The sequence below is a fragment of the Elaeis guineensis genome, chromosome 5 (assembly GCF_000442705.2).
Source record: "Elaeis guineensis isolate ETL-2024a chromosome 5, EG11, whole genome shotgun sequence".
Taxonomy (NCBI): Eukaryota; Viridiplantae; Streptophyta; class Magnoliopsida; order Arecales; family Arecaceae; genus Elaeis; species Elaeis guineensis.
This window is the reverse complement of record NC_025997.2, coordinates 16301384-16329189: the sequence shown is the minus strand read 5'-3', so window position 1 is coordinate 16329189 and position 27806 is coordinate 16301384. Positions and strand designations below refer to the sequence as shown.

At 37.2% G+C, this 27806-nt stretch overlaps 1 protein-coding gene across 1 annotated transcript; it reads left to right on the top strand.

The window, feature by feature from the left end:
- Positions 1 to 10506: 10506 nt before the first annotated feature.
- On the top strand, positions 10507 to 24340 carry LOC105045021 (aldehyde dehydrogenase 22A1). The gene is given in 16 exon segments (XM_029264582.2): positions 10507 to 10856; positions 10967 to 11010; positions 11530 to 11631; positions 16119 to 16246; positions 16645 to 16767; positions 18498 to 18651; positions 19801 to 19837; positions 19840 to 19903; positions 19994 to 20072; positions 20757 to 20852; positions 21014 to 21151; positions 21889 to 21979; positions 21982 to 22103; positions 22186 to 22377; positions 23865 to 24008; positions 24084 to 24340. Coding segments are annotated over 16 exon segments (1782 nt in total). The 5' UTR covers positions 10507 to 10744; the 3' UTR covers positions 24240 to 24340.
- Positions 24341 to 27806: the final 3466 nt, after the last annotated feature.

Below are 27806 nucleotides of genomic sequence, written 5' to 3'. Positions count from 1 at the left end.
ATGAAGAAGGGAATCTGGTTCTCAAACATAAGGAGATCACTCCTTATGTGGGGAAAGCCCCAGCTGACGTTGCTCAAGGCATTCCCTTCCCTGTACTTAAACTTAATGGCGAACTCGATGATGAAGCAGCCGTCGAGCAGCATCATCTCTACGAACTCGTCGCTGCTGAGGTCGACGCTCTCGAAGTAGCAGCGACGTGCCCACGTCTCCAATGCCTTCATCTCGCGGATGCAGTGGTTCAAGCCGATGTGGGGGTTCCGGGCGAGGAAGTCCCGGAGGTACTGCCACTTGTGCTCTTCCATGGCTCGGAGGCGCTTGCTGCCCCTGTGGTAGGGGCCGATGGAGACCACCCGGGGCTCATAGTGGTTCTTGTTGCTCTCGCGGACGTGGTCGGGAACTCGGAAGAGGAAGGGCAGGTTTGCTGACGGCCGTTCACCATTAACGAAGGCTTGGAGCTTTTGCTTGATGGAATTCACCATGGCATCATCGACATCTATGGCTATGGCTTCTTGATCCTGTGCCATTTCTTTGGGCTGACTCTTTCCCTTGAGTTTTGTGTTGGAATGATTGCAGAAGGGAAGGCCCTACATATAGCTGAACGATGGATGGCATGGGGAAACAGTCAACTCGTTTCTTTCTTATCCACCCGAGGGAAAAGGAGAGAAAAGTCAACTACCATATAATATATGTAGACTAGGCACGCTATCATTGTCTATCCACCATAACTTACCTGTGGGATGGTAGCTGGGTTAGGTGAATATCTGTAGTTTATTAACATGGATATGATATTCCTTGCAATGTATCTTATGGGACACAATGCCTCATAGATCCAACATAATCCCTTCTGCCACACTTTTAATTCCAAGCAGGTCGCGGGGCTTGAAATCCTGTGCCTCCTAAATAAGGAGGATTGAGCTTAATTAAAAAAAATCTAATTAAAAGTTCAAAAATTTATTTCGTAGCATATTCTTGATTATTCTTTGGCATATTCTTGTTATTCCCTATCTATATTTGGATCTACATATTTGTATTTATAGGTCTTTGTACACACTTTTGATTCAGTGTGAAGAAAAATAAAAATAAATCTCTCCTTCTCTTTTTCATCATGGTATCAGAGCTTCCGGGTTCTGATCCATTCTTTCTTCCTTCCCCTTCTTAAAGAAAAAAAAAAAACCTCTTTTCCTCCGCCCACCTCTGCCCTCGTTTTCCATTATTATTATTATTATTTCTCTCTTCACAGCAAACTGCTGCCATCTTTCTTCTCGGGCGCCTGCAAAACCCCTTCGAAACCCCGGCGTCAACGTTCTTCCCTGTCGCCACCACAGCCATCGCAGCGCTCTTTCTCACCGGCCGCCTCCGTCGAGCCTCCGTCGAGCCCCTTCTTCCCGGCCGAAGCCCCTCCAAAGCCTCCGCATCCGCCAAATCCATCCGTAGCCATCGCCACCGCACCCTTTCTTCCCGGCCGAAACTCCTTCGCCGGCATCCGCCGAGTCCATCCGAGCACCTTCTTCCCGGTCGAAGCCCTTTCAAAGCTTCCGCATCTGTCGAGTCCATCCGCACCCCGGCCGAAGCCCCTCCAAAGCCTCCGCATCCACCAAGTCCATCCGCAGCCATCGCCACCGCAACCCCCCTTTTCTTTCCGGCCGAAACCCCTTCCTTCCCGGCCAAAACCCCTTTCTCCACCTCCCGGCTGGCGTCGTGGTGGCCACTGCAATATATTCTCTTCCTCCTCCTCCAGCCCCCGACGGCATCGCCGGCGAGGTAGCGGCAGCAATCCCGTGCTTCACGGGATACATAATTGGTAAAAGCCACAGCTTCCTTTTTTAACACTTTCTTTTATTTCATTTACCAAAAAAAAAAAGGAAAAAAAAAGGAAAGAAAAAAAAATGGAGAATTTTTATGCTTAGAAGCCTGTGTTTACGGTGTGTCCGGTAATTCGTGTGTCTGGTGATTCATTGATAGTGTGTCAGTGAGATTATCATTTTGTTTGTATGGCCAATCCAATTACTATGCAAGATCTTGAAGGTCTGCTGGATCGGCTTATTACAGTTGCCACTCGATCAGGGGGTTCGTCAAGAGATAGTGGATCGCTGAATGCTCTTCAAGTGGCTGTAAAACTTGATGGCCCAACGACATATTTACAATGGGAGAGGAGCACTCGTCTACTTGTACAAGGACGAGGCTTGAAAGGATATCTCACCGGCACAAAGAAGAAACCTGCTAATAATGAGCAGGATATGGCTCAATGGAGAATGGAGAACTCTGTTGTTCTAGCATTTCTTCTAAATACCATGACACCAAATGTGGCAAGAAGTGTGCAACTACTGGAGACTGCACAGGAAGTCTGGGAGACGGTGGCCCAAATGTTCTTACAAAAGCAGAATTCTGCTCAAGCATTTGAGATCCGTTCTCAATTGCGTCAGCTTCGTCAGGGAGATTTATCTATCACTGAATATGCCACCGAGTTGAAACGTCTTTGGTCCGAAGCTGATCATTATAGAAATTTTGCTCCACAATGTTCCATCGATGTTGATGGATTTCAGAAATATTTAGAAGAAGAACGGGTCCAGGACTTTCTATATGGTCTGAATCCGGAATATGAATCTGTCAGAGTTCAGCTCCTCGCCAGAGATATTTTACCTAGTTTAGGTCAAGTTTTCTCTACTGTTTTAAGCGAGGAGACACGGCGACGAGTGACTTCTGACTCCAATAGTTCTATAAGATCAGCCCTTACCGTACAGCCACAGCAAGTAGGTGAGAAGGTATGTTTTCATTGTAAAAAGCCTGGGCACACTAAGGCATTTTGCTGGGATCTCCATGGCCGCCCAAATCAGCCTGGGCGTGGTAGTCGGGGCCATGGTGGTCGTCGTAGTGGTGGAAGAACTGGAGGACAGAATCATGTTCGTGGACCTGCCCAAGCCAATCTCTCTGAAGAGACCGAGGGTGCTATACACAGCTTATCTACAGAGGAGTATCAGACCTTCCGACGAATGATGGAAAAGTATGAATCATCTTCTAACACCACACCTTCTACTCTGGAGCAGTCTAGCCACCAGGATGAATATCTTGATTCCTCTCTTTTTGCACACTCAGGTACTTCATATAAGTTATCACATGCATTTACTTGCGGGACATCTAACTCCTGGGTAATAGACTCAGGAGCATCCAGTCACATGACAGGGGCACCTAATAGTTTTATTTCATATTCACCATGTTCAGGACATGACAAAGTCAGAATAGCTGATGGATCTTTTACTCCTGTTTCAGGAAAAGGATCCATTGACTGTACTCCTAACTTAAGATTATCATCAGTATTGCATGTTCCATCCTTTCCTACAAATTTACTCTCTATCAGCTCTGTTACTAGAGATTTGAACTGCTCTGTCACTTTTTGGCCTTCACATTGTCTATTTCAGGAGTAGAGAACGGGGAAGATACTTGGGGGTGGTAGAATGCACAATGGACTCTATTATCTATCAACTGATGAGAAAAGTATGAGCTCTTCTTTGATGGGGTATGCATTGTCTGCTGAAGGTGCCACTTCAGAACTTATGTTACATCATCGTAGGCTGGGTCACATTCTTTTTTCTATTCTTAGTCGCTTATTTCCATCTTTATCAACTAAATGCAATAAAAATTTGTTAGTTTGTGATCATTGTGAATTGGCTAAATACACCAGAGCAGTATTTTCTATATCTGGAATTAGAAGTTCTCAACCTTTTGCTTTAATTCACTCTGATGTATGGGGACCATGTAGTACCAATACTCTCAAGGGCCATAGGTGGTTTGTTACCTTCATTGATTGTTTTAGTCGAGTAACTTGGGTCTATTTATTGAAGAAAAAAATGAGAGTTTTAAACTGTTTTAAAGAGTTTCATAAACTTGTAGGTACTCAGTTTGGTGTTAAAATTAAAATTCTACATTCTGACAATGGCACAGAATACATTAATCAGGAGTTCCGTGCGTATCTTCAAACTCACGGAATTCTTCATCAAACCACTTGTGTTGATACTCCTGCTCAAAATGGAGTTGCCGAAAGAAAAAATCGACACTTATTGGAAGTAGCCCGATCCTTACTTTTTACCATGCAAGTTCCTAAATTTTTGTGGGGTGAGGCTGTCTTGACCGCGGCTTACTTGATCAATCGTATGCCTCTAAGAACACTCGGGTTTAAGTCCCCCATACAATGTTTGAAAGGGTCTACTGATTATGTAGTCACTCCTAGGGTCTTTGGATGTGTTTGTTTTGCTCGTGATCATAGACCTTCAGTAGGAAAACTAGATCCACGAGCATTAAAGTGTGTCTTTGTTGGTTACCCTGCTACTCAAAAGGGATACAAGTGCTATTATCCCCCTGAGCGGCGAATGCTTATTACTATGGATGTTACTTTTCGAGAAACTGAAGCTTATTATGGAAGTCGTCTATCTGATAATAAGACACCAGAATTACTTCTTCCGGGTGACTTTCTATACACACCAAATTCTGGTGCCCAGGGGGAGTATCATAGTAATGATGTTCAGAGGGAGCCTAGTATTGAGAATGATGTTTAGAGGGAGCCTAGTGTTGAGAAAGAAGAAGAGTCCAGTGTGCATTCACCACCAATTGCCCATGTATCTCCACCGCTTGAAGCTTCTTCTCCAGAGTCTCCTAATGGTAACAATATTTCTACTACTTCTTCCATTTCTAATCTTAATATTCCTATTGCAAAATGGAAGGGTACTCGCTCAATTGTTCCTCCTGCTCGTTACCGTTATGATATCACTAATTATGTTTCATATAAGAATGTGTCTCCATCTTATCAAAGCTTTATAGCTGCATTAGACTCTGTCTGTATTCCTAGTACCTGGCAAAAGGCTATGGCAGAACCTAAGTGGAAGGAAGCAATGTTAGAAGAGATGACTGCTTTATCCAAAAATCAGACGTGGGATCTGGTCACTCTGCCAGCTGGGAAGCATCCTGTAGGGTGTAAATGGGTGTACACTATAAAGCAGACTCCAGAAGGCAAGGTGGAAAGATACAAAGCTCGGTTAGTAGCAAAGGGATACACTCAAATATATGGAGTAGACTATGATGAAACCTTTGCTCCAATGGCCAAGATGAACTCTGTTCGAACACTTATATCATGTGCTGCTAATTTTGGCTGGGAATTACATCAGTTAGATGTGAAGAATGCATTTCTTCATGGAGATCTTCAGGAGGAAGTATACATGCAGATACCACCAGGATTTTAGACTAAAGCAACAATTGGAAAAGTCTGTAAGCTAAAGCGTTCACTTTATGGTCTTAAGCAGTCTCCTCGAACCTGGTTTGATCGATTCAGTCGGACTGTAAAAGGAATGGGATATAAACAGAGTAATGCAGATGATACTCTATTCTATAGACATCTCAAGGGAAAGAAAACTATACTCTTGGTTTATGTTGATGATATTGTAATAACAGGAGATGATCATCATGAGATTAAACAACTCAAAGGAAAACTAAAGCAAGCATTTGAGGTAAAAGATCTGGGTCCACTAAGATATTTTTTGGGCATAGAAGTTGGACGATCATCCAAAGGTATTTTTCTGTCACAACGAAAGTATGTACTAGATTTGCTTTCTGAGACTGGGATGTTGGGGTGTAAACTGCTACTACTCCAATAAATCAGAATCATCGAACAGTGACAGATGGTGGAACTTCTGTTGATCGAGAAAGGTACCAACGGTTAGTTGGAAGGTTGATATATCTTTCACATACAAGACCCGACATAGCCTATGCTGTCAGTGTCATCAGTCAATACATGTATGATCCACGAGAATCACACATGGAGAGAGCTTTCAGAGTATTACGCTATCTGAAAGGATGTCCTGGTCGTGGTTTGTTGTTCTCCCAACACAACACATTCCAGGTTGAGGGATTTACTGATGCAGATTGGGCTGGATCATTGGATGATAGGCGATCTACTTCTGGATATTGTACATATGTAGGGGGTAATTTAGTTACCTGGAGAACCAAGAAACAGTCAGTGGTGGCTAGATCATCAGCAGAAGCTGAATATAGAGCAATGGCTCTAGGCATATGTGAACTTCTTTGGCTTCAGAAGCTGCTTCAGGAATTACAACTTCTAAATAAATTTCCTCTTCGGTTATATTGTGACAATAAAGCAGCGATTGAGATTGTAAGCAATCCGATACAGCATGATCGTACCAAACATATCGAGATTGACCGTCATTTTATCAAAGAAAAGATTAATCAGGGTCAGATCTGCATTACCTATATTCGATCTTCTGATCAGGTGGCAGACATTCTAACCAAAGGGCTTAGCTCATTGTCTTTTTCTGGATTGATTGACAAGATGGGGCTTCGAGATATCTTCGCCTCATCTTGAGGGGGAGTATTGGAAGGATTGAGCTTAATTGGAAAAAATCTAATTAAAGGTCCAGGGATTTATTTCGTAGCATATTCTTGATTATTCTTTGGCATATTCTTGTTATTCCCTATCTATATTTGGGTCTACATATTTGTATTTATAGGTCTTTGTACACACTTTTGATTCAGTGTGAAGAAAAATAAAAATAAATCTCTCCTTCTCTTTTTCATCAGAAGGTACTGAATCCAATGAGATAGAGAAGCCTCAAGACTGCTAATGCATCTTTAAAGGTGAATGATACATGATCTGCAGCCAGTAAAAAGTTTATATTCTTCTTATCAAGAGATTGAATCACAACCTTCTCCAATCTCTGTCACCCTCAGAGTCGTTAAAAAGATAGATGTATGTAGTCACAAAGAGGATGATGCCCCCACTTTAATGATTAAATTGTCTAGCAAGCTTCAACACTCAACTTGTTCCGGAAACTTTCAGAGATGATACTAAATAATACCTTTATGTAGTACATCAGAGTGTGTCATTTGCCGATACTGAAGGATTTCTGACATATTTACAGTGACATATACATGCTTTTATTTTATACGTAGTTCTTCAACTTGCATATATACTTTGCTCGACTTGTCTTTCTACAAGTTCTGGGCAAACTCAAAATGTTAGAATGGCACTCAACATATAAGAATTCGAGTTCACTCTAATTCATACTATTGAACGAGAGGTTCATCATCTCTAGGACAGATGATGCTGGTGGGTCAGTCCTACTTTTTGTGCATCCGCTCTTCAATCACTTGCCATTAATCACTGCATGTACAATGGTGGATAAATAGACATAAAACACAAATTTAGAGTATACTGATTTAAAAAAAAATATGGGTATCTTTAGTGAGGAGGAGTTATATATGAAGATATGAGATTCAATTCTATGATGGGTGTTCTTGAGTTCATGCAGATGAAGAAACTACCAAAGAATTTGAAAGCAGTGGAGCCAACAATGAACTTCGCATTACATTCGCTGTCGCGTGGAATGAATGAATGACTCCGATAACTAATAAACGGGCCTTGACCTAAACCTGGTCCTCCTTTTGAAGTAGTTGATGGTAGATGGATACAGACAGTGTACCTAAAGATTTGTTCTTTCGTACGTATAGCTGCTAATGTAATGCCACTGGCTTTAGTGGATGAATCTATATATTGTCTCATTTCTATTTCTTTAAAGAAGACCTATATTATCATTATTTCATTATAATATTGCATGTAGCCAAGTAGCCTTGGCTTGGTTGATGCATCACTCTCCATAAAACCTATTGGTAGTATCCAAATTTAAAAAGGACACGTCATGCATCATGAGAACAATTGATCGTAGACAAATGCGATCAGATCGAAAACTGAATTAAACAAAGTGGATCTCTCTCTACTTTTACGTCTTGGTTCTTGGAGTTTGAAAAAAAAAAATTAATAAAAAAATATTTTTTTTTCTTCTTCGTTGAAACTTTAAAGGAAGAAAAAAATTATTTTTTTTTCTTGATTGAAATAAAAAAAAAAAAAAAATAAAATATCACAATCTTTTTTTACTATTATATCTTGAAAGAAACCAATAAATCCAAAAAACATCTTGTCATTTAATTTTTTTCATCTTTTTTTTTATTTTCGTTGAGTTTTTTCATCCACAGGAGTTCAATTGGATGGAAAACTTAGGTGGAGGCTTGAAATAAATCTCAGAATTAAAATATAATATTAATTTTATCTTCATTATTAAAAGGATAAATAAAAATTATAAAAAATTCACTAACTCTTAATTCTTTCTTTCAACTTTGCTAGATTAATTGAGGAGAAAAAATTACAGATTTGAGAGGATTTATATTCCCCCGTTTCTCTCTTTTTTTTTTTTTTCTTTCTTTTATAAAAAACTCCAACCAAGAGAAAGTTAATGCTTTCTCTCTCATTCTTTTTTTCTCTTCTATTCTTTTTTCCTAACCAAGGTGTTAAGAAGTATTTAAAAAACTAATCCTCCAAATTCTTATGTGTCTATCTGTCTCCATCTAATACTGGGTTGGTATAGTGAACCATGGCGTGCAAGATCTACTCAGGATTGATTCATTATTTAAAAACCACTTGAGGTAATTCAGAAACTAGCTAATCTCAAAGTTGGACTAAATTACAAGATACTTGATATAAGTCGTAATGTATAAGTCAAACATCAAGGTCAACCGTTACATACTATTTATTTACAACTTACAATACTGCAATATCTGATAGCATGCTGGAGATTACATCCCTCATCATTCTTCATTCAGATTTAATAATAAAATGCACAAAATAGGAAAAGTTGGCTTAGTTGAACCTTTTTCTCAGACCACAAAGCTAGCTTGACCTGGATTTTACCGTTACTTCATATGTCGAAAATGATCCTCTTGTCTGATCAGCAATTCATCTTCCCCTTAATGGGCTTGAAATGGATATGGGAAATAATTCTTAGGGCCTCTTTAGGTATTCTTGCAAGAATATTGTGTAGGAATTTGGGGAGCGAGGGGGTACAGAGGGAACAGAAGAAGGGAGGAGAGGGAGAGGGTGGAGGATCAGCAACCATAAGGAGAGAGCATTGGAAAATGCAAGGAAAAAAAAAAGGACCCACGGAGGTTTTTTTTTTTTTTTTGGTCCTTCTGTATGATTCAAGCTAGTGGGAATAGGGTTGATGGGCTACGTCCAAAAGAGCTGCATAATTCACAAATCCAGTAGGAAATCATGCCCAATTCTATTGGATTATCCAAATAGACCCTTAGCATTTTAGTTATTTGGATCTATGCAGATTTTTGGTAAGTTTTTATTATTAAATAGTGAGTTTCTCCATGTTTAGGCCTCTTACTAGTGCTACATGAGTGATTTGAAGACTTGATGGTATAGGGAAGAATTGGACAGGTTCAATCTTATTCACATATAAAGCTACAAATTGTTGATGCACATCAATTTATTGTTAGTTATTTTTTCGCATTTTTAGGGAGAAGAGTTAAGAAATCCCAAGCCACATTTGTGGGCAGTTTCATCATATTCATATTCTATGCGACTGTAATGAAGTAGTCATATGAAGTATTTATGTGGTGACCTCCATCAGTTGATAGTTGTTCTATTGAGTCTACATTCAGAGCAGGACCATTAGGAAATACATCTCACGAGTGGTTTCTCTCGTAATAAAACATTTTATGATATAACAAGCAGGAGCCTTACAATCTCTGAGCATGGTTCCTTGATGCAAACCTCTAATCTGCTGAACAAAGAATATATTCAGTGATAAATATATAAATTTTTACCGGTGAATTTGTTTCTAGACCTCTTATTTGTTTGTAAACCTCTTATTTCGTCATATAGGAGGTATAGGGTGTCTGGGAGTAGAGTATACAATGAATGTGATGAAAGTATATGAATCTTACCAGAGATACAAATGCTTATCTATGAAGTTAAAAAAGTTAAGTATTAGGAGACATAATCCTATGATGTTGCATCATAATATTGGTGTAATATTTGGATGGGCAACATGTCGCCTATACGAGATGGAAGACTGTCATCATTTCTGAACCTGTTGTAATATGGCATACCAGTTTGATGGATGGTAGTCATCATTCATTGAAATGGATGACATGTACCTATCCATCTATGTAGTCTGAGCTCAAGAACTAGTTCAAATTACTGATTTCATTTTTTTTTTCATTTTAATAATGGCAAGAGGAGGCAAGAAAAATATAAGGTCTCAAATAGTATGGTTATAAATAAGCTCCAGTTAAATTTGCAACCTACCGCAAGGCCAACAAAATTTATGATCTCTTTATCGAAAAAAAAAAAAAAACAAAATTTATAATCTAGACTAGAAACTAGCCTGGGATCTGCTGGCGTCAAAGTTTTTGGTCCCTGTTTCGCGTCGGGATGCCTTCCTGCCCTCTCGCCAGATGCGCCCACCAACCAGCAACCCCCGGAACCGCATGCCCGAAGGGTACTTGCGTAATTCAACAAGAAAAAAAATGGTCTACTTATCGGCTCCTTTCTACCACAAAAGATTTAAAAAAAAGAAAAAATTAATACTAAAAAAAATAAAAACGTTGGTACGTAATTGAAGTTGCCCATATTTCTCTCCCAATTTACCATTTGTGCCACTCCTTCTGCTGCTTTCTTTGAGTTCTCTGTTACTTACCATTCTATTCGAGTCTCAGAACAGAGACTAGAAAAACACAAGAACAAAGGAAGATGACGACGCGTATAGCGCTTTTCTAACCCTTCTTTTTTGATATCCTTCCCTCGATTTCCCGGCAACCCAAAATCCAAACCCTAGTTTTTTTTTTAAACCTTCTAGCGGGATTCCAGAGCTCCGTTGTTCTCATCCGAGTTCCGGCAATGGCATTCTGGTGGCCATTACTCGTCCTCGGCATCGCCTTCGCGGTCTGCCGGTTCTTGCTCATGCTCATCCCCCCCAACGTCCCTTCCATCGAAGTCGACGCCTCCGATGGTACTCCAAAACTGATCTTGTCGCTGCTCTGCTCCTTTTGTGTCTTTTTGTTGATTACTTGGTCCTTTTGGGGGAATTTTTGAGGGTTAATCAGCTTGAATTTGTGGCAGTGTTGGAAGATGGGAGCCAGAGCAAGGACAACAGCTATATTTATGTGAGTAGCCCCTGGTGCTGCTTGATTGTTTTGTTTCGAGGGTTTCTTGTTTTGATCGCATCTCTGTTTGGTTAGCATTTCTTGTAGTTTCGAAGATTCTGTGCTCTTTGATGGAAAATAGAAACATCGGGGCATAAATAGATGAGGTTCTGGACGCATTTAAGCTCTCACCGAAGGAGGAAACGAGATTAAACTAGTAAAAGTGACAAGATGGCATGAGCTGTTCCTTGCCGGAAATTTATGATCGGGAGTATAAGATTGTTGTTGACCGGGGTTGATAACCTTTCCATATTTAGGATTTTGGTCGCGTTGATTTTACTGGAATTTAGGAGTTGCTCAGTATGTGAATTTATTGTATGTTGTAAATTTCATGTTTTTGGTCTCCTAATGTTCATTTCTTCTGAATGTTCTTGGTTGCATCGAGTTTTCTTTTTGAAATTGTTAATGCATCTAAATTGGGTTACCTGAATGTCCTTTTTTTTTTTCTTTTTCTGAATTTTTTTGTTTGTTTTGTTGTAGATACCACGGAAGGGAAAAATGGCGCAGACTGACAAGGTGCAGTGCTATGAGCCGGCAACGATGAAGTACCTGGGGTATTTTCCGGCACTGACACCTGATGAGGTTGTTTGATGGTGATTTTTTCATCTCTCGATATTCATAACTTGATTTAATGGGCTTTACTTTCTAAGTTATGTTTCTAGTTTGGATGGACGTTTGGAAAGAGAATCAGAATAACTTTGCAAAATTTCCACCACAAGAAAATCAACTGCAGAACTGATTTAATCCTCATGTAAGCTCGTGGATGGATTCAACAAAAAAGCTGCCTGTACATTGCTTGGATTGGACCCAACCTTTTTTTTTTTTTTTTTTTGAAAATCCTAATATTCTTTTTTCTTGATTTCTCATTTAGAATTATATTCTGTTTTATCCCATAAAGAGTTAAATTGAGAATAAAATGAAGGGCACCATTACCTTTTTCACTGCTTTTACAAGATAGGGCCGTTCACATGAAAGAAAAGAAGAAATCCTTTCTTCTTTTCTTTCGGTTGGGCGCATTTCTCAAAATCCTCCAGCGTCACCAGTGGAATGCTAAGCAAGGGTGGGGAGGCTGCGAGCGGAGTGTCGAACGGAAAGAAGCAAGCAGGGGAGATAAATGTGTTGTCGCAGCGCACCGGAGAGTAAGCAGAGGCAACCCTCGTTTAAATAAGGCTACCACTATGGTAGCTAGCTAGCATTTTTAGGCTGGCTGCATTTTGTGGTGCATGTACTCTTCTGTGGAGTCGCACGGAATGAGCCTTGCCTTTCCTCCAATGACTAGCTCCTATTTCTTGGGCCATATATTAGGTTTTTGCTGTTTTCATTTTTTTTTTTTTAGGTGCCAAATCAGATTGTTGTTAAACAATTTCATGGTTTTTGATTGATCAAAAACAACACTATGCCACAGCTTATGAACTATTCTTATCAATGATACATATTCTTATCAAATGTTTATTGCCATGGTTGTGTAACTAATAAAGGGCAAGAAATGTTAGATAAGTATTGCAGGAGGATACATAGGAAGAGACTATTATTGACATCTATAAGAGGTCGCTCTTCTTAAGCTCATCTAGTTACATAGGGATGACTTGGAACATGTTTCCCTGGTTGGGGGATATATCGAAAAAGGGAACTAATAATTGTTGTATTGTTTGTTTCTTGTGCAGTTGTGCAGCAATGTTATTAAGACCTTTTGCTTTAATAATGCTGGATATATAAGATGGGATTAGGCTTGTCATTTCTGTTTATTCTCCGTCACATAAAGCATGTTTGGATTTGATGATGATCAAGGTTGTCTTCAGCATAGCCACATTAGTAAATTGATTCAGAGCTAAACATGAATGATAGATCGCACACCCGATCGATTAAATCAAGGTGCAGCGGAATTCAAAAATTTTATCTGGCATGTGATCCGATCGAGATCGCATCTCGATCTATGCCAGATTGATCAAGTATATTTTAGAACTATTTTAACTAATGATGATCGCATCATCACCTTTGTGCAGATAGTAATACATCGCTGTCCGATGATCGTGTCGCATCGAGCTGCAAAAGTGTCTGGCCTCTATGGATATCCACTTGGACTCGGATTAAGATGCTTTCTCTAACTTCGATCTGCTTTCATCAAAATGGATCAGCAAGCTCCTTTGATCTGCCTTCGATCTGATCTTCGGCAAATCTCGATCAATCTTTGATCACAGTCTTTTTCTTCCTCCGTAGATCACCAGTACTCAACTCTTCGAGCGTACCAGATGGATTAGCCCAACTACTTTGGGTGTGGGAGAGTAGAATAGAGTAGAGAGGAGAGTGGAGAGGAGAGATCTGAATTTTTTGATGCCAAACCCTTTGACAGGCGGCCTTTATTTAGACTTTAGAGACCTAGGAGTCCTTAAGCTTTAAGACTTTGATCGGATCAAACGTCTTAAAGAGAAGGACTCTGTTTAGGTGCCGCCCCTTCCTTTTCCTCTCATTTCTTCATATAAAACTTATGAGAAATCACTTGGGGCGTGCGCCATCTTTGATGGGATCAAAGATTGTAGGCACCCCATTTATCCTCCCTCATTTCAAATTTGAACTCTCTTGAATTCAAATAAAAATTTAAATTCAGATGGGGTTTCATTTAAATTTAAATGGGACCTTATTTAAATTTAAATGGAGTGCTAGCCCCTATCTTCATCCATTTGGGCATCCCACCCTTTGACACAGTCAAGAATTTGGGTGCCCCATTTTTCTCCCGAGTATTTCACGTAGAAAAAGTGGGGCGCCCTATCTTAATTCTCGCATAGAAGGCTTCGGGAACTCCAACTTTTGATGTCTTAACGAGCTTGCTTTGATTTGGTCAAGCTCTATCCAATAGGGAACCCAAATCAAAGAGAAATTGGGTTTAATTATATGCTAGCATGATTTTCTTAAATCAAAATTAGGATTTAATTAATTCTAATCCAATTAGACTACACGAGCTCAATTGTGCAATTCTAGACCAAAATCTTTGTTTGTATGACTCCATAGGTTTAATTCTGTTTGGTAGGGGATATATTGTGATTTGTATCATCAACATCATCAAAACTCTTTTCAATGGATTGGAACTCTTTCCAATTCAGTCAATTAGAATTATTGATCATCGAAATAATTCTAATTGATCCCACAATCTACCAGTGACATCTAGCAGTATGTAGTGGTAATCCATCAGAATTGAATGGATGAATCTCTAGGTGTGATTGCCGTGTGATTCGGTTTTTCTATCATGAGTCCCGAGAAAATGGAGGTTAAGAATAACTCGTCAAACCTCTTTATTGTCATATGTTAGATTTAATGGACTCGAGTCCGTTGTGAAACTTATGGAAATGTCTTTCCATCATTCACACTACCATGGCCATGGGTTTCAGGACTCAGTGTCATGATCTACATAGGGCTTCTCCTCATCTACTGAGGTTGATAGATCCCATCTTGGTGCACACTCTATTCTTACAATGAATCTATTGGAGCTAACATGCACCTCAAGGCTCCATATGGTTGGAGATGAGTTATGATGTAGTTAAACTATAGCATCCTCACTGTGAACAGCCGAGGTACCGCAGGTATAAGAACTATTTACACTACCATAGCATCGAGTACGTCACCGATGAGAAGGTAATATCCTAGTGACTACTCGCGTTTGATCGCGCTTGGTACCTTTGTTCCTAACAAGCATCTGTATTTCGCTTCGATGTCTCTACACTGTAAATTCAAGGCTCATCTATCCTAAAAAAGTAATCGTGCACCAATTTCTCCGGATCAAACACCGTCCCATGATGATCCTACGATCGAGAGCAATTTATGAATTAATTATAATGATATTTATCTTAAATTCTTAACTTTTGAGAACATGTGTTATTATTCCAATTAACTCAATGGACGCTTCATAAACACAATTAACCCAAGATGAATGGAGAAAAATCCAATTTTATTAATTTATAAGTCAATATTACAAAATATGTCCTAATAAAGTTTTACAAGTGTCGGCCAATTTGACTTCTAAGGCATACATCTAATAAAATATTAGTCATGCAGTAATCAAGATTTTACATCTCGGTGGAAAGGAGGGCATCCCAGCTGTCTTGTCCATTCTATGAGAAAATGGGACTGGGATGAGATTGGGACTCCGAAATGCATCCATACAGAAAGATGAAAGAAAAAAAGGAAAGATGAAGAAAAGAAAAAATGACATAAAAAGTAAAAAAAATGAATGAAAGAAAGGAAGGGAAAAGAAAAGAAAGGAAAGAATGAAGAAAGGAGAAAGAAAGAATAAGAAAAAGGGAAAAGAAAAAAGAAAGAAAGGGATAAGAAAATGAAAGAAAAAAGAAAGAAAAGAAAGGAAGGTAGAAGAAAAAGAAAGAAAAAAAGAAAGAAAGGAAGAAGAAGGGGAGAGAGATGGAAAAAATCTATCGGGATACATGATCGGGACACTATGGGACGGGACAGGATAGCGGTGCATCCTGTTCCATGAAGATAGCAGAATACCTTTGTCCCACGGATTTAAAACCTGGCAGTAATATCCTCAGTATATGTACAACCCACCAAATTGGAGTTGCATTATGATGGTTATCACTCTATTTTTCCAGCCACATTAGCTTAAACTTTCATTACTAGCCCTTTCTTTTGCCGGCTTTTTTCTCCCCACGGTTTTTTTTTTTTTTTTTGTTGGGGGGGGGCATGGTTCTTTTAGTTAATCTCATGTTTAGAACAATTATATATATTTTTCATCGAAACTGTTTACGAATTGTCTATTGGCCTGGTATGGTGATACCAATAACAAATTTATTATGGATATGTGATAATCATCCAATATGTAGCTGGTGTATCGGATGCAAAAATGGATGAGCCTAATAATTGCAACCAAAATAGTCAATGACATCTGCATAAGCTAATATCCTCCTATGTATCTAATGGATATCATATCCTAGTTCTCTTGCTGTTTCCTTAAAATATTATTTCTTTTGGCTTCACAGTCACCCTTTTCCTTGGTTTATGAATATTTTGTTCCAATTTTATTTTTCGAAAGTGCCAAGTGTGGTTGAAATCCATTTGAATAGGTTAAGGAGCATGTGGCACAAGCCAGAAAAGCACAAAAGATATGGGCAGAGAGTAGCTTCAAGCAAAGACGTCAGTTTCTGCGAATCCTTCTGAAATACATCATTGAGCACCAGGAGCTTATATGCGAGTAAGGACTATGATTACATTTAGAACTCTTTTTGTTGTGGTTTGATTTTGAATGTGTAGCTGACTCTCTTCTTTGAAAAGAACTATATATGTTTTCAGGGACTTCAAACCTTGATTCTTTTCCAAAATAATTGGGACTGCAGGAACATTTTTCCTTTTTTTTCAACTGCTTCATTAGTTCTCTTGGATCTCTTTGTCAACTGTTATCTTGTCAATACCATTGCCTTCTTGGATATTCCATTTGGGTTATGAATGCCTTCTTCAGCTTACAAACTAATGCATTAAAAAACCTTTATTCTCTATCTATTCTCTCTCTCTCTCTCTGTGTGGTTTTTTATGTTAATGCCAATGTATCTATATCAAAGATGCAGAAATCCAATTCTCGTTTATGTTATATAGGATATCTTCTCGGGATACAGGAAAAACAATGGTGGATGCTTCGTTGGGAGAGATTATGACAACATGTGAGAAGATCACTTGGCTTTTAGCAGAGGGTGAGAAGTGGCTAAAGCCTGAATACAGGTTCAGTGGAAAATCTGGTTCTAATTCAAAAATGCATATTTAGAATTTTTGTGGTAATTATCTGCTTCCAGTCTTACTACCTATTTGATGCATGCATCATCTACATCAGTTCATCGACAGTTAACATCATTGAATTGGGTTGTGTATTAAGTAATTTCTCTTTAAGTTCTAAACTACCTGTTTCTGTGACTTCATAGTTGCAATTTTTCTTCTTGTAAGCCCCTATGTCACCATATTGAGTAATTACTCAAAAGTGGTTATAGGCTCAAAGTCAACACTACATTTTAAAATTCTTGGAGGTTAAAGATCAAAAGAAGATAGCCTAATCCGTATAATCTTTCATTTTGGCATCATGAATATTTGCTCAGAGAATAAGAGTAGGTTGCATTCTGTTTTTTAACAAGATTGCATGGACGGGACTGGAAGCATACTTATCTATCTGTTGTGAACTTACTTGATATATTCCCAATCTCCTGTTGAGAAGACTACAAGACCACAATTCTGCTTATGTCTTCTTAGATGGCTTCCCTTATTTTCTTCATTTCTAAGATTCTGCCGTTTCTCTCTCCCCAAACAGCCCTCCATGCTTCACAGTAGATAAACTGTAAAAGACAGGTCAAATGAAAAAAGGAATAAAAGGATGTAGGTCCATCTGAACTCCTAAATAAATTGATCATGGTTAGATCTTAAGGAATCAATGGAATGACCTGCCCTAGTCCCTACATGTAGCAGGCTATTTTGCATTAGAACGAAACCTAAGTTTGGTGCTTGCATTGAATAAATCTATGCATGTATAGACATAAACATAGACCAGATAAGCACTCACTTGTCCTTGCAGTTTCAGTCAAATGGAGAAACATTTGTTGTCTCAAAATTAACATGGCGCTAGTGCATTTCTTTACAATTGTGCCAACCTTCAGGTGGAGTAAAGATTGTACATCCTTTACTACCATCTGTATGTTTTCTGGGACAATGAAAATAAGACAGCAGTGTGTAATGGTATGACTATGTCCTGCTAACTATTGTGGACATCTACGATATATTTGATATAGATGCACTAGTGCTAACAGTAGTTCTGCCTGTCCACCACTAGGACTGCATCTGTTGCTGATACTTATCGGAATATGCTAGATCTATATAATATAGATGCCATCTTCAATACAAGTAGTAAAACCACTTTCCAAACTTTTAGTATTACAACCATATAATGGCAGTTCATGTCTGATTATGAAAATAACCTCACAGTTTTGATTTTGGATATTGATCCTCAATCCCTGTATTCAAAGTAAGTGTGCATTTTCTTGCAATTCTACCTACAGAAAAGATCATACATTGCATAATTTATTAAAAATATTGGTGCAGTTGGTCATCTTTGAATCTGTGCTTCTATTTGCTTAGTTTCTGCTTGGTTTCTTGAAAAATGCTAGATCTACAAAATGAGATGAGCAATATACTCACAGGCAAATGAAAGAAAGGAAAAATGTACATTTGCTTATGTTTTGTGTCCACATTATGCACACACACATCACACTTTTGTTTGTTTCTTATATGCAGTGTTGCATACAATTCATCAAGGAGGCATCATGAAAATAAGATTCTAGATGCCGAGATAATTGTACTTGTTTTCTCCATTCTAAGAAGGAAAATGAGCTATTGAATTAGCATGATAAGTAAGTGTATTTGAGTTTATTAAAGTTTTAAGTTTTGTTTCAAACATCACTGGTGTCCAGATCTTCTGGAAGATCGATGTTACACAAGAGAGCAAAGGTGGAATTTTATCCTCTAGGAGTGGTTGGGGCAATTGTTTCCTGGAATTATCCCTTTCACAATGTTTTCAACCCAATGCTGGCTGCAGTCTTTTCAGGAAATGCTGCAGTTATAAAGGTATCTTACTTCAATTAGGATTTGCTTTTCCCTCTGATTTAAGTTAGTCACTCGCGAAACTTCTGCATAATAAAGGAAATTCCTTGGTATTATCTCTTGTTTCTCGTTATGCACTTATGCTAGAAGCGTGCCTTACCTTGGGATATTAGCCTATTTTATCTGTTTTGGACTGTTATTCTGCTGCTGGACTCATGAATAAAATTTGCTATGCAAGCTCTCTGATTGATTTGTTATTGAAGGAGTATGTGACATGTGGAAATTCAGAAACCAGCTTACTCTAATCTGGGACCATCTCACAGGAAGATGTGTTAAAAATAACTTATCTATGAATTCAAAAAATAGGAAGCAAGCACCCAAGGTGAACATTATACAGTACCAGTTTTTTTAGTGGGAAATATACGATATTTAAATAGGTATTTTTCATTACAGTGCTGGAGCTGCTGAGATACTTCTTTGAGAGTATGGCCATCTTGCTGCACCTGGGATAGCCAATAATGTACCCAAAGCAGAGAAAATTGGCTTGGTTTGGGCCTTTTTATTTTTTATTTTATTTTATTTTTTTTAAATTTAAGATTAAAAGATCATTTTGGCCAGGCTTTTGCAATGACATCCTGCCCACTGAGGATGATAACCTTTTCCAGTCCACGATGCTTCTTACTTTTGATGAGCTTGAGATAGGAAAAGAAACTCTACCTGCAGTGCTCTGATTGATCTTTGTATTGGATTTTAGACAAATTTGTGTTTAATTTCAGTTTCTCATTGTTTGGTTGGTTCTGCATTTCTAGGCATATTACTGCTGTTTTACATTTGAACCAGAAACCTGATAGCATAGGTCAGGATTGCAAATTTTCAGATCAGTCCTGTCCATGCTCATGCAGAATCTTAAATGCAGATGGCTTGTTGATTGTTAGTTTTATTGTCTCCATTTACATGACCATACTGGAGTGGCGATCTAAAATATCTTTATTACAAATTTCATTTTGTTGATGCATATCCTAAAAGGTAGTCATTCAAGTCTGGTACATTACTGGCTCCATCATGGATGTTCTACATGGATGTTCTAATAGGAGTTCTATCACCCCTAAGTATCATTCCTTAGTCATTTTTGTTCATGACCTCTTATCTGATGGAACGACATTCTTTTAATAGGTTTCAGAGCATGCAAGTTGGTCTGGGTGCTTTTATTTCGAATCATTCAAGCAGCTCTTGCTGCTGTAGGAGCACCAGATAATTTGGTTCATCTATTAACAGGGTATACATAGACTTTCAGAATTCATTTTTGTGCTGCAAATGAATTATTAGGAAATTGTTTTTGATAATATGTTTTGCTTTTCCCTGGCAGATTTGCAGAAACAGGACAGGCTCTTGTATCTTCAGTTGACAAAATCATTTTTGTTGGATCACCTGGAGTGGGCAAAATGGTATTGCCTACATCATTTCCTGGCTAGTTGCCTGGTGGTTAACGTTTTTTTGTTTTTCTGAACCATTGAGTCAGCTAAAGCTTCCTTAAAGATTACATTTGATGCCCACAGTTTCAATTTGTTCAGTTGTGATCATTAACTTTGATGATAAGGAAATGCATTCTCATCATGCTGTTGCAGTTCTCAAAAATAACTGACTTCAGAGTTCTATGAAGATGGAGAATATGTTTTCCTCTAGCCAAATATTTACAAGTTATGCTAATTGATAAACTGTGAAGTTTAAGTTGAGGGTATCTCACTACATCTTTACAAGTATTTGATTTCATTTCTTTTTCCCCTTAGCTTCAGAACCACTGAACTTATATAGTTCTGGGCTGGATAAAGGCGGGGAAGAGCTTCAAGGGTACCAAAACCTAGTTTTAGTAGTATCTCATGTTTCATGATCCCTTGGAGAAGGGTTATAAGATATTTAACAACAAACATTGGAGGATTTTAAAAAAATAAAAAATAAAAGTTAATCTCATTAATGTAACCCTCACATAGTTGTTTGGGCTCAGTGGATTAAGGGTTGTGGAACACCATCAGTTGTCATCATTATGAACTGTTGATCTGTTTACTTTGCTTTTCCTATTCATGTCTTTATTTGCTGGGTTTTTATTTTTTTTATTTTTTCATATATTACAGATCATGCAAAAGGCTGCAGAGACCTTGATACCTGTCACCCTGGAGCTTGGTGGAAAAGATGCATTTATTGTGTGCGAGGATGTAGATGTGCCTCATGTATTGATGTTTCTTTTTTTTTTTGATTGTACCATTTTGTATTGGCTGTATTCTATTGGCTTTCTTCTCTTTTGAAATAAACTCTGTATTACGTTTTGTTATGTGAAGCATCCTTTGAAGAGTACTGCTGATCTGTTGCTTGACATTTTCTCCATTTGTAGGTTGTGCAAGTTGCAATTAGAGGTGCTCTCCAATCTAGTGGACAGAACTGTGCTGGTGCTGAAAGATTCTATGTCCACAGAAACATCCATTCTACTTTTGTTGCTCAAGTAGTCAACCTTGTTAAATCCATTTCCGTTGTAAGTAGATCCATCTAGCTTAGCTGATGTTAAAATGTTCTACATCATATGTTCTAAAGATGTCATACTGCAAGTCAAACCGCTAATACTAACATGAAATATAGGTCAATAATTGTAGCCATCCGTATATTAATTCTCAGTATTATTGAGAGAGATGACCGTTGGGTAGTATATGTTCTTATTCATGCTTTCTAATAACGCCAGCCTTCCTGCAATGGTAGTTTACTACAAAAATATCATACGTTGGCTTGCTTCTGAAGTGGTTGCTGAAGAAGTTAATGATTTGAGGAGATTGGAAGATTGTTTCCAGCTGCTTGACTGAGTTATCTTGATTTTGGTGAATTCAATTTGAAATATCTTTATTTTCTTTTGCTTCTCCTTTTTGGCAGTTCTTGTACTGGTAGATAATGAGTTATAAGGCATAAATTGCCACTAAATCACTTTATGTCATAGTCATGCGATAGCAAGATTTTAACGATGTTTTGTGGCTTCAAAATTGGATTTGTTTATCATTTTCTTGGATTTAACTGCCTTCATTTACGATAGGCACCTAAGCTTCCTTTGAGAAATACTTAGGTGAGTCAATGCTTCTTCGTGTAATGCCGTCAGTGTCTACATTTTCTAGACCACATTAAATCTGTTGGTGGTTGAATTAAGCTGTTCATGTTATTCAATTGAAATGTTGAATCTAAAATAAAATTGAATTTCATCTTTAGTTGACCATCTTGTATGTGTAGGGTCCACCATTATCTGGCAGATATGACATGGGTGCAATATGTATGCAAGAACATGCTGAAAAACTTCAAAATCTCGTGAATGATGCACTGGAGAAGGAGCTGAAATTGTTGGCAGGGGAAGCTTTGGCAGTTTGGGAGAAGATGCAGTTGATCAGTTCTTTCCTCCAACTGTTCTGGTGAATGTTGATCACTCCATGAGATTGATGCAAGAGGAGGTAGCTGAGAAATTGTGAAGCTTTTAAAAATTACTTTTTCCATGTGATGTTCTTTGTAAAGTCATATTTGTTTGATCTTTAGGCTTTTGGACCAATCATCCCAATCATGAAATTCAGTTCTGATGAAGAGGCAATTAAACTTGCAAACGACTCGAAATATGGACTTGGTTGTGCTGTGTTTTCTAGCAACCAGAAGCGTGCCATTGAAATAGCTTCCCAGTTGCATTGCGGAGTTGCAGCAATCAATGATTTTGCATCAACATATATGTGTCAGGTAATTGAAAGATGCAGTCTGTTATGTTTGGCCTTGTTTCCTGAGCTAGATACAATACTGAAATCTAGTAATCCATTCACAATGATGCTATATTCACCTATAACTAAGCACAGTAAAATTTTCTTCTGATAAATTAAGCCTTGTCATTACCATTTGGGTTCAGTAATATGGTCCTTATTCACCATTATTTCTGTAAGTGTTTAACTTTGATATATTGCTTTTTTTAAAAAAAAAAGAATTAGCTTTATTGCATATGCCTTTGCTCCATTCAATGTGGTGGCCTGGTCTTTCTGCTATTAAAGTTTAGTAGTATAAGTTGCGGTTTATTAAAAAGTTAAAGAATTGGTACAAAACAGAACATATTAAAGTTACATACATGGTATGTTATTTTAACTATATTATTCTGCAGAATATTCCTCAATTCAAATATTTCTTTTAAGAATCAGCAATTTTGTAATATAAGAACCCATTATAAACATTGTTTTTCCACCTTTGAAATATCTTGTGCTATCAGAAGGTAGCACTATGGTTATGCTTGCTTTGATGTTATTCTGTATAGGTCATTGCTTAGATACAGGGAATATCAACTTCAATCAGATTTTTTGAATCCAAATATTATTCCTGCTGTCTGCATTGTATCTATTTTATCAAGTCACATGAACTGTTCATGCACAATCAGTAGGTTGGTGGCTTATGGCTGCGGCAATCCGAGGTTGTTCACGTAGATATGTGCTGTTGGCTGCAGAAAATGCTGTTGGACATCAGTTTAACCATGAGTCTCCTTATAAGGTTTCTATGGAAAGCTTTATATGACGCAGGACAGAGGGAGAATAAGAAGGGAGAGAAGAGAAGTAGGAGGAGAAGAGGAGAAGTAAAAGAAGAAGAGAGAAGAAGGCAGACGGAGAGAGAAAAGAGGCATTCTCAATATTCTCTAATCTCAATAGTGCAAGCTATATTTTCAATTGACATAGTAATGGGTTTGTATAGACAAACCAAAACCCTAATAAGAGTCAGTATAAAAATAAAATATTGGAGTTCTCATGAAATTCTAATTCTAGAGTCCACAAAATTCTAGTCCTAGAGTCCACATACAAATAAAATTTTCTAATTCTCAAATAAAATAAAATTTCCTAAGTTCTACATTTGTGCCTAACAGAAGTGTTCTTTCATATTGGATGGTCCTCTATCACTGTAGATACATTGCATTACTAAAATTTCCTCTATGAATGTGTCAATGGCAAGTGGTTGATCAGTATGCAAATGGATTTGCACTTGGTAACAAGGGTAAGAGTACCATATTTGGTTTCCCTGGAGCAAGTTTTGGTCCATAGTCTTAGCGTGGTAGTGACATATTTACCTTTTCCTCTAGTTAGGCCAGTTAATGATCTTACATGGCTGTAAATCTAGTTTAATTTCCCTCCATTGCACTCGGAAGATCTAGGAGTCAACACCACTGGCTGCTTACTTGTTTTCCCTCTTCAATGTAGTCTTTGCCTTTTGGTGGTGTAAAGCACAGCGGCTTTGGAAGATTTGCGGGTGTGGAAGGGTTGCGAGCTTGTTGTCTTGTTAAGTCGGTCGTTGAGGATAAATGGTGGCCGTACATTAAGACAAAGATCCCGAAGCCCATCCAGGTCTGCTATTAGAAAACTTGCCCCAAATAAAGTATGGGTTCTATTTTGCTAATGCACTTCTAACTTGTTTAACAGTATCCTGTTGCGGAGAATGGCTTCGAGTTTCAGGAATCACTTGTTGAAGCTCTTTATGGCTCGAATGTATGGGACAGGCTGCGGTCACTAGTTAATGTGTTGAAGATCCTTTCAGAGCAGAACTCTACTTCTAGGATTCGGAAGAAAGGGCAGTGAGAAGATCAACAAAATTTGTATGATTTGCTTCTACTTATTTTGTGGATTTGCTTCCAAAGATCTTTGAATCCTTAATCGCACTCTCTGCTGAGCTTTGAACATCTTTTTTGACCTGTTTTGAGGTAGATGGGATTGACTCACACCTATATGTTGCATTGCTTTCCGACCACCTACCAGAATCCGTCATGTTTCTACTGAACACCTAGATCTCATATAGGTTCATCAACTTGAACTGAATGGGAAGGACGTGGCTAATTTGGGATACGGTTCTTCCACCGACACTCGGCAACCTTAACCTTATTAGAGTATTTGCTATTTTGTAAGAGTGCTCTGCACTTGCTTGCATCTCTGGTTAAGGTGAACATCGTTCTCAGAAGTTTAGATGATCTGGTCATCTGGCTTGGATGAAAAGAAAGATCTAACTCATGTACAACCAATCAACTGACATACGAATTGGTCAGTTTGCATTGTTCTGTCCTGTTGCTTAGTCTGCGCGGCATGGCATTTGTATTTTTTTTTTTAAAAGAGCGTACTGATAAATTTTGGTCCATTTTACTCCACCAAGCATTCGGAATGTTGCATAAATATATATTAGCAGTCATTGTTATAGTGACACTGAATAGTGATGGAAACAATCACTCTCCCATGTTTGCAAAATTTCAAGTTTTTTGATGCCTCTAATTTTTTACTACGATTTCTATATAATAATGTTTAGATGAAAAAATGTTGTGAAGTGTTCTTTAGAATTTATTGCTGTTTTAAGCCGGCATACCCTGTTATGAAAGCGTGACAAAGTAGGCGTGAGGAACTATGAGTGGGCATTTGACGTGAGGAACTATGACTAGGCGTGAGGAACTATTGAGATTTAAATCTATAATACTTCTAAAAGCAAGTAGTTCAGACTTTGATGGTTCCTGGATAAAATGTCTAAACTATCTCTAGTTTGGTCATAATCTCATACTCTTATTACACAGAATAAGAATTATGCCAAAGATGGTTTGTATAAACAAGAATTATACACAAATAATAATTGACACGTCCAAATCTAAGATATAATATGGTCATGCTATCAAGAAGTATTAATCTTAATAACACAAAATCTATCATTTATAATCAATTAAAATTTATCATAAATAAAATATAATAAAAAATTTAATTTCATCATTCATCAAGTAATTAAATCAAAATTAGTTCAGAGCACTTTAAATCTAAAATCAAATATTAAAATCATTTCTTATAATTCATAAATAATATACTATAAGTTCATAATCATCTTATAAATTAGGATTTAGTTGCAAAATCTTCAAGCTCGCTAGATAGATCTTCAAATCTAGATCATTTTTCATTTCTAATCTTATTCGGCTGGATAGAAAAAAAAAATATAAACTATATCAGCTCAGTAAGTCAACCTTATACATTTTTATCCGAATCAAGCATAAATTTGTACGTGCATCAATAAATCATTTAGAGAAGATAATTATCATCGGAACATAAAATCTACATAATGACAATATATCATAAATCAATGATGCTCTTACATATGCATAAATTATGCAATTTACATCAACATATTTTTCAATGCATAGCATAAGTAAATTTATAAATTATGTTAATTTCGTATATAAGGTCATAAATCATTTTTCATTTTGCTATATCATAATTCTTAATAATTTTGTCGGACTAAATACTAAGGTCACTATTATACCTATGATAAGATACTATTATTATCTGTTGGCAAGATCGTATACCAACTATTATTATCTGTTGGCAGGATTGTATATCAATTACTATTATCCATTAGTAGGCTCATATGCCAATTACTATTATCCACCAATAGGATCAAATGCCAATTATTATTATCCATTGGCAGGATCGTACATAGCTATCTGAGAGTCTTTTATCATATTTCTTAAAATAAGTATTCTTAAATCATATTTAATCGAATTATTTTTTCTTCAATTGTGCATAAATAAAATATAAAATAGTTTTATAGAGCTTATGGTCCATAAATATTTTTTTAATAGTAAAATAATCATTAAATTATTTTTTTCATAATAAAATATCAATTTCATAAATATGGAGTTCATATTTCACAAACAATTCATTCATATTAAAATATTCATAAAATTACTATCTTACGATAAATCATAAATTTTATGATGCATATGTTTGATTCTTATTTTATAAAAATATAAAAAAAATTATAAATAATTGATAATTTAAAATGAGTAAGAAGTGTTGGGTTGCTTATCTCTTTCATCCTAGTCCTTCAAACTGATAAATTTATTAAACTTATTTAATATATTAAAAATATAGTTAATTTCTATATGATAAATTCAATCATAAGAAAAAAAAATTATAGATTGGATGGTCTGTTTGATAGCCTGTCCGAGCATTGGGACAATTCAAGGTCTCCTAGTCAAGGGTCAGATCTAAGCGACTTGATCAAAGATCATAAAGTATGGATGAGAATCAAGACTAAGATCGATCAATAAGATTCTTAGATTCATCAATAGCGGGTTTTAAAGATACTAGATATGATCGGAATAATCGATTTGATAGACTACATAAATACCGAAGCGATTTTGAGTCATCTTATTTTCATCTTAGGTTCGTACTAGGTTCATGGATCAGATAGAGAGAGAAAGAGAGGGTAGGGAGAGACATAAGAGAGAAGGAGAGAGACAAGAGAGAGAGAAATTCCTTCTCAATCTTTTTTTTTCTTTTCTTTTCTTTCCTCTTCTTCTCTTCTTCTTCTTTTCTTCTTTATTTTTTTGGCCGAATAGGGAGGGACATAGGTGGGAGCTGGTGCTCCAGTGGGGTACGGCAGTATAGCCAGAGGATTGACAACGATGGTCGACGATTGGCAGTTTTTTAATTTGTTTCTTTCATTTGGGTGGGGTTTTGGGCCAAATTCTAATGGGCTGGTCCAATTGGACCAGACCATCTCTTTCTTCCCCCTTAAAAAAAGTTTCATCCTCGAAACTTGACTTACCTTCATTTCTAAATAGGTGAAGATATTTTATCTTCATATCATATTTACCATACTTTAGATTATAAAATATCACACTCCAAATTTGGGATATAACACGGCCATACTATTGAGGAGTATCACTCTCAATAATACGAAGCCTATCATTCATAATCAGGTAAAATCTATTATAAATAAAATATAATAAGAGGTTCTCATCACTCGTTAAGTAATTAAATTAATATTGGTGTAAAGCATCTAAATCCAAAATCCAATATCAAATTCATATCTCACAATGCATAAATAATTCATCACAAATCCATAATCATCTTATAAATTACGATTTAGCTGCAAAATCTCCAAACTCGCCAGCATAGATCCTCAAGTCTGGATCATCCTTCATTCCTAATTTTATTCATCTGAATAGAAAAAGAAAAAAAATATATATGAGCTACACCAGTTCAGTAAGTAAATCTTACACATTCTTATCCAGATCAAGCATAAGTTTATATATGCATTGATAAATTATTTAGAGAAGATGATCATCATCGAAACATCAAATCTGCATAATAACAATATATCATAATCAATGATAC